Source organism: Hippocampus comes, unplaced genomic scaffold, assembly GCF_001891065.2.
Source record: "Hippocampus comes isolate QL1 unplaced genomic scaffold, H_comes_QL1_v1.1 scaffold310, whole genome shotgun sequence".
NCBI lineage: Eukaryota > Metazoa > Chordata > Actinopteri > Syngnathiformes > Syngnathidae > Hippocampus > Hippocampus comes.
Genome location: NW_017805990.1, coordinates 770,759 through 782,549, shown reverse-complemented (window position 1 = coordinate 782,549; position 11,791 = coordinate 770,759). Strand labels below are relative to the sequence as shown.

The 11,791-nt window shown below is 41.9% G+C and overlaps 1 protein-coding gene across 3 annotated transcripts in view; it reads right to left on the bottom strand.

The window, feature by feature from the left end:
• The window catches only part of LOC109528950 (high affinity cGMP-specific 3',5'-cyclic phosphodiesterase 9A), a 13,033-nt gene extending 1,307 nt beyond the window's left edge, over window positions 1–11,726 (bottom strand). The window contains exons 1-11 of one of the 3 annotated variants that reach the window (XM_019892032.1): window positions 11,557–11,726; window positions 10,622–10,783; window positions 10,471–10,522; window positions 10,208–10,310; window positions 8,589–8,731; window positions 8,434–8,493; window positions 5,799–5,976; window positions 5,589–5,711; window positions 4,372–4,464; window positions 4,204–4,271; window positions 4,013–4,115 (exon numbers count right to left, since the gene is read on the bottom strand). In XM_019892032.1, the coding sequence (XP_019747591.1) occupies window positions 4,013–4,115; window positions 4,204–4,271; window positions 4,372–4,464; window positions 5,589–5,711; window positions 5,799–5,976; window positions 8,434–8,493; window positions 8,589–8,731; window positions 10,208–10,310; window positions 10,471–10,522; window positions 10,622–10,783; window positions 11,557–11,644 (1,173 nt within the window). In that variant the 5' untranslated portion in view covers window positions 11,645–11,726. The remainder of the gene's footprint in view (window positions 1–4,012; window positions 4,116–4,203; window positions 4,272–4,371; window positions 4,465–5,588; window positions 5,712–5,798; window positions 5,977–8,433; window positions 8,494–8,588; window positions 8,732–10,207; window positions 10,311–10,470; window positions 10,523–10,621; window positions 10,784–11,556) is intronic. The other 2 variants (XM_019892034.1, XM_019892035.1) reach the window with 2 other exon arrangements.
• Window positions 11,727–11,791: the final 65 nt, after the last annotated feature.

The window sequence follows — 11,791 nt, the reverse complement described above, 5'->3', positions numbered from 1 at the left end:
GTCGTCATTTTCATGCACTTTGAATTTGCGTTGTATCGTATTTTGAAGGCATTAAACATTGCCATAGCGATCGGAGTGTTGCGGCCAGATTAGACGCTCCTTGTGTTTATTATTATATTTCGAAAACGCCACAGTTTTCATGCAGCTCATACCATATTATTTCGTTGTATTATTTCCGCCACACCTTAAATGCCGGTCTCTGAAAAATATTGTCTGACATAAACCGGTCCATGGGGCAAAAAAGGTTGGGGGCCCCTGCCTTAGACAATCAGGATGCAGAACACAATGCATTGTTTAAAAAAATCTGTACAAAAACAAATCAGTGAAAGAGTGAAGCCGTGAAAGATGAACCGTGTTATAGCGAGGGATTAATGTATTGCAGACAGAACTGTGCATCAGCGGTCAGGGCTGGCAAGTGAGCCACTGCCGGTCCCTGCTGGCTGTTCTGTGCATGTGAAAAGGAATGTTGGACCCTTGAAATTACTGTGCATACATTAAACTTTGTTCCATTTTGGTTCCATGCGTTACCTTGATTTCCTTTTTAATACAATAATTACATGTTATATCATCATTTAAATAGTTGAATTTGTACTTCTTGTTCGGCAAGAAGTGAAGAGAGGCATTGAACGTAGAGCCGTGACAATGGACCCATGAATTGACCACCTTCGGCAGTTGGCGCATGCACTCCTAACAAGAGACGTTGCCGTTTGTCTTTCTATCGCCAATAAACTTGTTTTTATCATAAATGTACTGCACACGATGACGTTCAACGGTCTGTGGAATATAGTTAATGTAATGTCTGTGACATATTTAATCTTTGTCGGCCAGAAAAATGATTCAAAGTGCACGGTGGAGCCCAGAAAGTAACGGGTTGCTGCCGCCAGGTGGCAGTGCTGCACTCCCATTGGCTCAGTGTATCGAACGGCGGAAGGGAACTCCGGTTCCTCGAGAGAGATATCCTGCCTGTTTTAGATCCCTCCCTACTCTAACACACCTGATTCAGATGATCAGATCATCAACCAGCTCTGTTGCTCATGGGAGAGCTGGAAAACATGCAGGACAGCGGCCCTTGAGGACCGAGTTTGGACACCCCTGCTGTAAATTGTCCCGAGGTGTGAGTGTAAGCGCGGATGGATGGATGGATTGATGGACAGATGTTTCCAGGAAAATTGAAAAAGCTGCAAAAGGTACCTCAAGTATTTTGTCAGGCCAAAAAAAAAGAAAAAAGAGCACTTGCACACGCACTAACTGCTTGGCCTCATGGTCAAAACAGTCTTTTGAAAACCACCACCGTCAGAGCGTAGATCATTTACTGTGACATTGTATTTGATTTGATGAATAGTGGATTTGTGGGTTCGATATATTTAGACCAATTGATTATTCTGATTGCTTTTTTCTGTAGTTTTAAGACAGGGAGTGTGTTTGATTTACAGGCGTTACCCCATATTTCCACACAGTAGGTCATATATGGGAGTAATAATGAGTAATATAATGTGTACAAGGAACTCATATTCAACACATCCTTAGTTTTATGGAGTATCCCGATGGTTTTGGATATTTTCCTTTTAACATTATCAATATGTGGCTTCCCGGATAGTTTGGTGTCTATTACTAGTCCAAGAAACTTATTTTCATAAACTCTTTCTATTTCAATTGAATTTATCTTTATTTTAACTTGGTCTTTAATTGGTCTCGTACCAAAAATAACTAACTTAGTTTTTGTTAAATTTAAAGATAGTTTATTTCTGTCGAACCAGTCTTTTAATTTGGTTAATTCATTTTCCACAGTTTTCAGGAGTTGTTCCATATTTTTTCCACAGCGTTACCTTGATTTCCTTTTTAATACAATAATTACATGTTATATCATCATTTAAATAGTTGAATTTGTACTTCTTGTTCGGCAAGAAGTGAAGAGAGGCATTGAACGTAGAGCCGTGACAATGGACCCATGAATTGACCACCTTCGGCAGTTGGCGCATGCACTCCTAACAAGAGACGTTGCCGTTTGTCTTTCTATCGCCAATAAACTTGTTTTTATCATAAATGTACTGCACACGATGACGTTCAACGGTCTGTGGAATATAGTTAATGTAATGTCTGTGACATATTTAATCTTTGTCGGACGGAAAAATGATTCAAAGTGCACGGTGGAGCCCAGAAAGTAACGGGTTGCTGCCGCCAGGTGGGAGTGCTGCACTCCCATTGGCTCAGTGTATCGAACGGCGGAAGGGAACTCCGGTTCCTCGAGAGAGATATCCTGCCTGTTTTAGATCTCTCCCTACTCTAACACACCTGATTCAGATGATCAGATCATCAACCGGCTCTGTTGCTCGTGGGAGAGCTGGAAAACATGCAGGACAGCGGCCCTTGAGGACCGAGTTTGGACACCCCTGCTGTAAATTGTCCCGAGGTGTGAGTGTAAGCGCGGATGGATGGATGGATTGATGGACAGATGTTTCCAGGAAAATTGAAAAAGCTGCAAAAGGTACCTCAAGTATTTTGTCAGGCCAAAAAAAAAGAAAAAAGAGCACTTGCACACGCACTAACTGCTTGGCCTCATGGTCAAAACAGTCTTTTGAAAACCACCACCGTCAGAGCGTAGATCATTTACTGTGACGGAAAATGTCGTTCTGGGTGGCAAAAGCCAAAGCATTCTAAAATGGCACCACAAGTAAAAACAACCCGTCCATATCATTAGATTAAGGCAGAGTGATTGAGAAAACAGTGGAATATACAACATGAGTACATAATTTTCTTCTTGCTGAGTACTACGGGAATTCTTATCTTCTGCCGTAGTTGCAATGTCAGTGAAGTGCCAGTTGAAAAAACGTTATGTGACCCTAACCCTAAACTGCTAAGGCAGACCCAACACAGGCCATAATTTACATTTCAACAGGTAAACTCAGTAAAAATAGAATAGGTAAACATTCTCATCTAACATGATCACTGAAGGACTGCCTAATTCAGGTGACTCTGACCTTGATCACTACTGTTGTTATTCCTAAAGGAACCTAGCCAACCACTGAGTTTAGTTTTTAGTGACTGATGGCCATGATTGATTTACAATCTGTTAGATGACCTATTTCCCTGTTACGTAACTGCAAAAGGCTATTATCGCTTGAGCTTTCTGTTGCTTAGATTAATGGCTAACATGCTCTTTTGATTGTGAAATGGGGCGGTCAACACAGCCAGACATTCACTTAAACTAATTTCAAACTTCACACACTTCACACTTGAACTTTAAACCCAATGATAGAGATTTGTAGCCAATCTGTTCCATTTGAAGTAGTTGCGCCCCACCTGCAGTTTTGATATCTTCACTGTAGAACAGTTTATGACAATATATCTTCTTATGCTCCTCAATAACAGGTTCTGCTGACTTTATTTATTTTTAGCAAATCAAAAAATTAAAAAAACAATTTGAAGTGCAGTGTCTCTGGCAGTCCGGCCCCAAATAGAAGTTTTTGTCATCGTTTCAGTGCAGGTCAGCAGTAGTCACTCTCGTTCTGCCACCCGGAAGTATCCTGGCGCCTTGTTAACAAGTATTCCGAATTGGTCAATGCGTGGGTTCTCAATTTGACGGATGTCAGCAATGACTCTGTGAAGTTCTTCTTGTTAAGCCTTACAAGCATGAACTTAACTACTGCAGCTTTACTGTGTAGTTTGGTCGTGAACTGTAACATAAACCTACGACGTGTCCGCCATTTTCAGCATTCGGACAGAGATGATAACTCTGTCATTTACCAAAAACACTCACTTTATTTTCAAAAGGTTGCATTGAGGTTCCAAAGTGCCATTGGTAGGGTTTGACTGACAGTCAGCATATCACCTGTTTTATGTCATTTCAGTTTACGGCTATGCTGTCTAAATGGCTCCTAAAACAATAAATTCTAGGAGAGATACCAAAAGCAAAATCTGGAGGTAAGAAAAAAAACACTCATCAAAATCTGATTCCACAGTTTGTAGAGGGATTTAGATAGTCATCAGAGTACAAAAAAGTGGCATCTCTTACCACATCTCTGTGATCCTTGTTGTCAAAATCAAACGTAGACAGAATGGACTTGAATTTGTTGAGGATCTCATTGTGCCTTGTCATGTCAGTGGCCAGAATGCACCTGCAGTTTCAAAAAACATATGCTGTTGTGTAACCATTCTGGACGGAGAATGACGATGTTCACACAAAGAAAATAAAAATGGTCTCACTTAATAATGCCTTCCCTTATCCGTTTGTACTGGTCCAGAGACAGATTTCTGAAGATGTTGCTCTCTGTCTAGACAAAACAAAGCCCTTATTCAATCGCTGCTGCTTTACCACTCACTTTATTTTACCTCCTAGTGAACATGTTTCATGGCTTTGTTGAAAAGTTGTACCTTCTCCAGTATATCAAAAGCGACAGCACAGTGGTGATTCTCCAAGGGAGAGATGTCATTGTAGCGTAGAGCAAGTTCCGTCCGAGCATTGATCTGGAATATGGATACATACCATGCGTTTTCTCAGTTGCAAGTGAGAATGGATTGCAGAAAATTAATGTTTGTCAGTAAATATCTATTTATAAAGCACTTCTTACAAAGACTCATGATGTGCTATGTGCGCCGTAAAGACTGAGTACAAGATGAGCATTTCTGGTGGTGCTATTTCATGTATAGTTAATGGAGTTCGGGCGGTCGACTGTGAATGTATTGCAGGGAGGTGCAAATGACACATTTGCCGCAATGCGTTGCAGGGTGGCATGACAAAAACCCACACATTTGCCCATTCGCTCAAGTTTTGTCACAAATCGTCTTGCAGCCCACCACCTTCAAAGGTATACTTCATTACACACAGCGTCCCTTACAGGTGGTTTTTGAGGTCTGTAGTCACTTGGAACTGTTTAACAAGGTCTGCTATCAGTACCTTACAAGGTCACATGCAGCAACATAAGCACAGGCACACAGCATGGTGAAATAAAAACAGTGTAGGACAGGGGTGTCCAACTCTGGTCCTCAAGGGCCCTTATCCAGCATGTTTTCAGTGTCTCCCTCCTCCAACACATCTGACTCAAATGATCAGCTCATCATCAATCTCTGAGAGGCCATCAATTGAATGTCAAATGTGCTGGATGGGGGCCCTCAAGGTTGGATACCCCTGATGTGGGACAATATCATTATATTCTGCTCGGACTGCGCTAAAAAGGAGCAGGCTTGGACAATGAGGAGCGAGGGAGTTGGTGCATCTGATGAGTGTATTTGACTTGTTTCCAGCAGTTCACGGTCCACCAAGATAGCCTTTAGCAGCTAAAGTAACACAACCAATGTCCACCTGATTCAGTCGCGATTTTCAAACGTTTTTTACTTCTTCAGGAAGAGGAGGAGGCACCCCTCCTCGGCTCGAAGCAACCCGTGTGGAGTTCCCCCGCAATCAAACACATGCAAAGACACGCAGGGTGACGCGATATTTCACGTTTGGTCTGAATGTAGCATTACATGGTTTAAATGCACATTTTACAGTCAATAAAGGAAACAGAGGACATGCATTCCGACAAGGATGCTGTAAGGCTGATGACTTTCATGAGATGTTTTTGTTGTTGTCATGGATTTGCTGTTGCTACCTGGTATGCATTGTTATAGCCAGTGTGGTCAAGATCATGGCAAACTGCAGAGGTCAGCATGATGAGCAGGTCAATGCTGTCCATCTTACTTCTCAGGTCAGTCAACCAGATTAAACCATACATCTGTGCAAGAGAGGACACATTTGTTTTGCTTTTCTTCTATCACGATCTCTCGCTTTCTCCCTGTGCTCACGTGTGCGACCCACTCACCATCTGGGTGACACAGAAGCAATGCTTGAAGTTGTGGAAGGGGATGTTGTTGTATCTGCGGTACACTTCAAACAGGAACTGTTGGAACACTTCAGGTTCAATATTGTAGGTCGTGAGAAAATCTAAGTCTGTGTACATGACTTGCAGAAGGACCATTATCTCCGCATCCTCCCATTGCCTGCACTCACCACAAAAAAAAGAGAAAAACTATCTCAGAAGAGGCAGTGACCATGTAATATTTCCCAGTAATTGTGGAATTATAATACAAGGAGGAACAAAACAGAATAAAAAGCATAATTTTGAATTCCTGATCATTTGGATGTCTGCATGACTACTGTCTTTCAAAATACTGTGGTTTACCACGATGTAACACACACAAAATCTCATCTGTTTTTGTTGTTGTTTTTGCTTATAAAGGTTTTGGGCAGATGAAACAACCTCAGTGAATGCAATGCACATTGTACCCACTTCAAACATGGTGTTGATTGAGCCACTCAGGAGCCTTTTGATATGTGAGCCCTCTGCAGGCGTATTGATATTGAGATGAGAACAGAATGAGAGACCACGTCTTTTTCAGAAACACAGAGAGGCTGACAGACAGCGCATCCGGAAAGTACTAACAGCACTTCACTTTTTCCATAATTTGTTATGTTTACCACCTTATTAAACCTTAAATAACAACCCATAATGACAATGTGATTTTTTTTGTGCAATTATTTTCAATTTATAAAAAAAAATGTGCATATTGTTTGTTAGTCTTCACAGCCATTGAAAAAAAAAAAAAAGTGGATATTGTTTGTTAGTCTTCACAGCCATTTCTCAGTGTTTTGTTATTGCATTTCTGTCTGTAATTAAAAGTATTTTTAAATATGATGCCATAAGTTTGACACACCTATCTTTGGATAGTTTCACCGATTCCTCTTTGCAGCACTTCTCAACTGCCATCAGGTTGGATGGGGAGCGTCAGTTCACAGCCATTTTCAGATCCCTCAAGAGACGTTTGATCGGATTCAAGACTGGGCTCTGGCTGAGCCACTCAAGGACATTCACAGAAGTGTCCTGAAGCCACTCCTTCATTGTCTTGGCAGTGTTCATTGGGTTGTTGTTCTTATTGGAAGGTAAACCTTCGCCTCAGATTGAAGTCCTGAGCACTCTGGAGCAGGATTTCAACCAGGATGTCCCTGTTCATTACTGCATTCACCTTTTCCTCAATCTGACTAGTAATCTTCTAGTTCCTACCGCTGAAAAACATCCCCATAGCATGATGCAGCTGCTACAATGCTTCAATGTAGGGATACACACATCTTTATTTATATAGTGCTTCACAACAACTGCAGCTGTAACAAAACACTTCACAGAACATTTAACATAAAATAACAAATCGTAGGATTGGTCAGGTGAGGAGTGGGTGCCTGATTTCCGGCAAACATTCACACAAAAGAGTTCAGTTTTTGTCTCATCAGACCAAATAATTTTCTTTCTCATGGTGTAATTCTCATGGGTTATGCTATTATAACTTCAAGATGGCGCCGTGAGAGTGGCTGCCTTTCCAGCAGCTCCTATACTTTTTGTTCTTCTACTTTCTTCCTTTCATAACTTTGCTGCTGTAAATTGGGAATTTCTCTATTGTGAGACGAATAAAGGTTTTCTTATTATTATTCTTATTAAGAACCCTTCAGGTGCCTTTTGGAAAACTCCGGGGATGTGCCGTTTACTACGGCCTGGCTTCCGTCTGGCAACTCTGCAGTACAGGCAGGTGGAGTGCTGCAGAGATGGTTGTCCTTCTGGAAAGTCCTCTCCTCTCCACAGAGGACCGCTGCAGCTCTGACACAGTGACCAAGAGGTTCTTACTGATCTCCCAAACTAAAGCCCTTCTGCCCACATTGATCAATTTTGATGGGCGGACAGCTCTAGGAAGAGTCCTAGTGGTTTGGAACGCTTTCCATTGATGGATGAAGGAGGCCACTGTGCTCAGTGGAACCTACAAAGCAGCAGAAACTATTCTGTACCCGTCCCCTTATTCGTGTCTCAAGACAATCCTATCTTGGAGGTCCATGGACAATTCTTTTGACTTCATCTGCAGTTTGTGCTCTGACGACTGTGGGACCTGATATAGACAAGTGTGTGTCTTTCCAAATCATGTCCAATTAACTCAGTTTAGAACAGGTACATTCCAATTAAAATCTAGGAACCTCTCAAGGATGATCAGTGGAAACAATATGAGCCAGACTGAGATGGTTTGGACATGTCCAGAGGACAGAGAGTGTATATATCGAGAGAAGGATGCTGAGTTTTGAACTGCCAGGCAGGAGACCGAGAGGAAAAGGAGGTTTATGGATGTAGTGAAAGAGGACAGTGACAGAAGAGGATGCACAAAACAAGGTTAGATGGAGGCAACTGATTCACTGTGGTGACCCCTGAAGGGAAAACCCAAAAGGAAAAGAAGAAGAAGAAGTCATTATGGAGTTTTGTGTGTACATTTTTTAAGGGAAAAAATAATTCATTCCATTTTTCAGTGAGGCTGTGGCATAAAAATGTAGGTGCTGTGAATACTTTCCAGATGCACGACAATCATGAGCAAACTGTCTACCTAAGTGTTAATACACTTGGCTAAAGGTGCCAAATCCAGACCTACCAGTTGTCAAATGTTGGCGTCTTCAAGTACTGCCTCACTTCCTCCGTTACCTCCAGAGAGCTATGAGGGTGATATACAATAATAATAAGAAAAGAAGACATTTGTTCATGCAAATATAGGTACTGTTTGTGAAGTATTTATACGGTTGCACATGCCTCATTTGAAGGAACTTTTCACGCACATGCTCACATTCCTCTTTTGTTTTATGCAATGTTCTCTTGTGGTAGAATGGAGAGGGCTTGTGCGCTGCCTCTGACAAGTCCTTGAATAACCCAAGCCAGCTAAGATGCTCCACAGTCTAAAATTAATTGGTTCAAGACTGACATTAGCTCGACAGTACATGCTTCTTAAAGTACGGTACTGAGATGTATTAGACAAAATATACACTACCCACAAAAAGTTAGGGATATTTGGCTTTGAGGTGAAATATAAAAATGAAAAGTGACATTTAAATAAAGAGTTGATATCATATCATGAATGTAGGACATTCAAGTAGAAGGATGGACTGGTGATTTCCTCATCTCAAACAATTAATTGAAACAAACGTAAACAGCAAAGGTGGGTATACCACAACAAAAAATGTTAACGTCTCAATAACTCATAACGTGCCCTTTAGCATCAATTACAGCTTGACAATGACGTCTCATGCTGTTCACAAGTCGACTTATTGTCTGCTGTGGCATGCCATCCCACTCTTCTTGAAGGGAAGCCATCAGGTCGTTGAGGTTCTGAAGTGCACAGATCCGAGCCTCTCCACGGCGACTCAGCTGATCCTACAGGTTTTCAATAGGATTCAGGTCTGGAGAAAGTGCAGGCCATTGAATTTGAGGTACACCAGCCTCCAACAGCCATTCCCTGATGATGCGACCTCGATGAGCTGCAGCATTGTCATCCATGAAGATGAAATTAGGCCTGTGTTGTTCATGTCGGGGCCCAGTCACTGGATTAATAATGTTATACAGGTAGTATGGGCTTGTCATTGTACCATTCACAATGTGTAGGGCAGTTCTGTAATGAATGGACACATCTGCCACACTAACACTGCCACCACCAAAAGCTCATCCGGTGACAACAATGGCTGATGCAGTGCACTCTCCTTGCATCGTTGGCAGGCATCACTTTTGCTCGACGTGAATCGACTTTCGTCAGAGAACAACACTGAGTCCCACTGGCCCCTCATCCAGCATTAATGTGTTGAGTGGCATTCATCATCCGATTTCTCAGGGCGTTGTTCACAATGTAGCGGTCATCAGCATGGGATGTGGCCAAAGGATGTCCACTTCTACATCTTTCTGTGAGTCTTCCAGTCTCTCGGTATCTCTGTTGCAACCTGCTGATGACACTCTAAGCTTAGTGGCCGCTTCCATCTGAGAACGTCCCATTTGAAGCATGACAATGGCAAGGTACTGTTGATCCATTGTTTGGTGTCGTGTTCGTCTCATGATGTCAAAATGTGAACAGCACGATGAAGGACGACTGTTTAAACTCAAGCTGTAATTGAAGCAGGACACTTATTTGTCAATTCAAGTCATTTGTCATAACGCCTGTTATGAATTTTGCCATTAAACTCCTTGTTCGAGAACAGCAACTTGTGCAAAAAGTACTGGAACATTTAAGATGTGCATTCAAAAGTTTAGAGAAGGTTACATTAATTTCATCTGTAAAGGTTTGAATGCATTTGAGGTTCGTCCTGAAATTTCACGTGAAAGCCAAATATCCTTAACTTTTTGTGAGTTGAGTAGTTGTCCTCAAAATGGGAAATACAATTGTTCACCTCCAGTTTCTCCCGGAATGAATCCACCTGTTTCTTCATCTCATAGATGACTGCAGGTGTAGTTCCTGCTTCATCGAGGATTTTCTTTTCCAGGCCTTTGAGTCTGACGGAACAACATAATTGCCTTTACACATTCAACTCCTTTGTACAATGATGTAATAAAGGCTAGGAAATGTACCGGTACATTTAGCTTGCTGTCATATAGCGTTCACTGATTTCATATGCTGCACTTGAAACTTGTTCTTTGAGGTTTGAGGTCTTACCTTTTCTCCATAGATGAGAGATCAAATCCCAGTGCACCAGCAAGCTCCACACCTTATTTGCACCACAAAAACAAACATAAATGTCATGTCAAATGTTTTGAAGGCAACATACACACGCTACTTGTTTTTTTGTTTGCCAAGGAAAAGCTACCTAATGGCTCACTGTTGCAGCCAGAAGCCACCACCTCGAGTTTGTAGCAAGTGTTCGGCTTGTTCGGCTCCAGGTTGGGTGAGATGTTGATGATGTTGCCTTTAGGATTGTAAAGCTTTAAGATGTCATGTGGACCGGCTTCAGCTGCGGATCGGAACAGATCTGGAAAGATTGCTTCAGTTTTTGCCGTTTCTTAAGATTCAATGCTCTTCCATTGACTCAAGGCAAATGAACTTTGCTTGGTTGTTTGCGAAATTTCACTATCAAAGTCAGTGCCACCCGAGACCTAAGGGAACTGTTCCCTGAAGATTGAGAACGGAAGCCTTCTGGGTTCAAGTTGAAACAGCGCCGTTCAGTTGCCTCATTTCAACCTGTGCAGATATCATGACTTGTGTGACCGAGAATCTATACAGACATTCAATGTTGCTTTTCTTGATAGAACATTTCACGCGCAAATGCTTTAAAATGTTTGATTGCACACGAAATACTCAACAGTTGTAGGCCCGCCTAGGCTTTAAGCTTTTACCAATCTTATTGCGTAATAGTTGACAAGTCACATTCAAAATGTAGTGGTTGGTAGGGGTCTTTTATTAGTCATCAGATTAGACCCTTTTGACCTTCCGCAGCACTCAGAACAAAACACACCAATAATGTTTGTAGGACAGGGAAGTGACCATGCCGACGGAAGAGCTGTCAGTGGCAGCTGCATGTCGTTGGAAAGCTCCTGTGCTATTCTTTCCATGACCAAACCATTATGAGTTCTGTGTGCATTAGGTCTCACTTTGCTTTCACATTACCAGTTAAACATTGTGTATTTTTACCACTATCACAATCAAAATCAGAACCCTTCAATTCAGAAACTCCAAACTCATTACTGGTGAATTCAGACAAACACATTACACAATGAAAATAGGCAGTAAATGCTCTGCTCTTACCTTTGACATCCTGAGCAGGACAATTCACCGGGAACTCAGCTTGCTCTGGTCTCCCATTTACTGTAAAGTAAATAATTTTTGTTGCCATTGCATTTATTTCGAGCAGCTTACATTGCTGTGTGAACTGTAAATCAGAATCAAGCGTCTGCTTCACCTCATTATGCTACTTTAACAAGCACTCCACCTCCCTTTTTTATTCTTCCCACCCCTTCTGTGGCCCGCCTTCTGTTCTCCA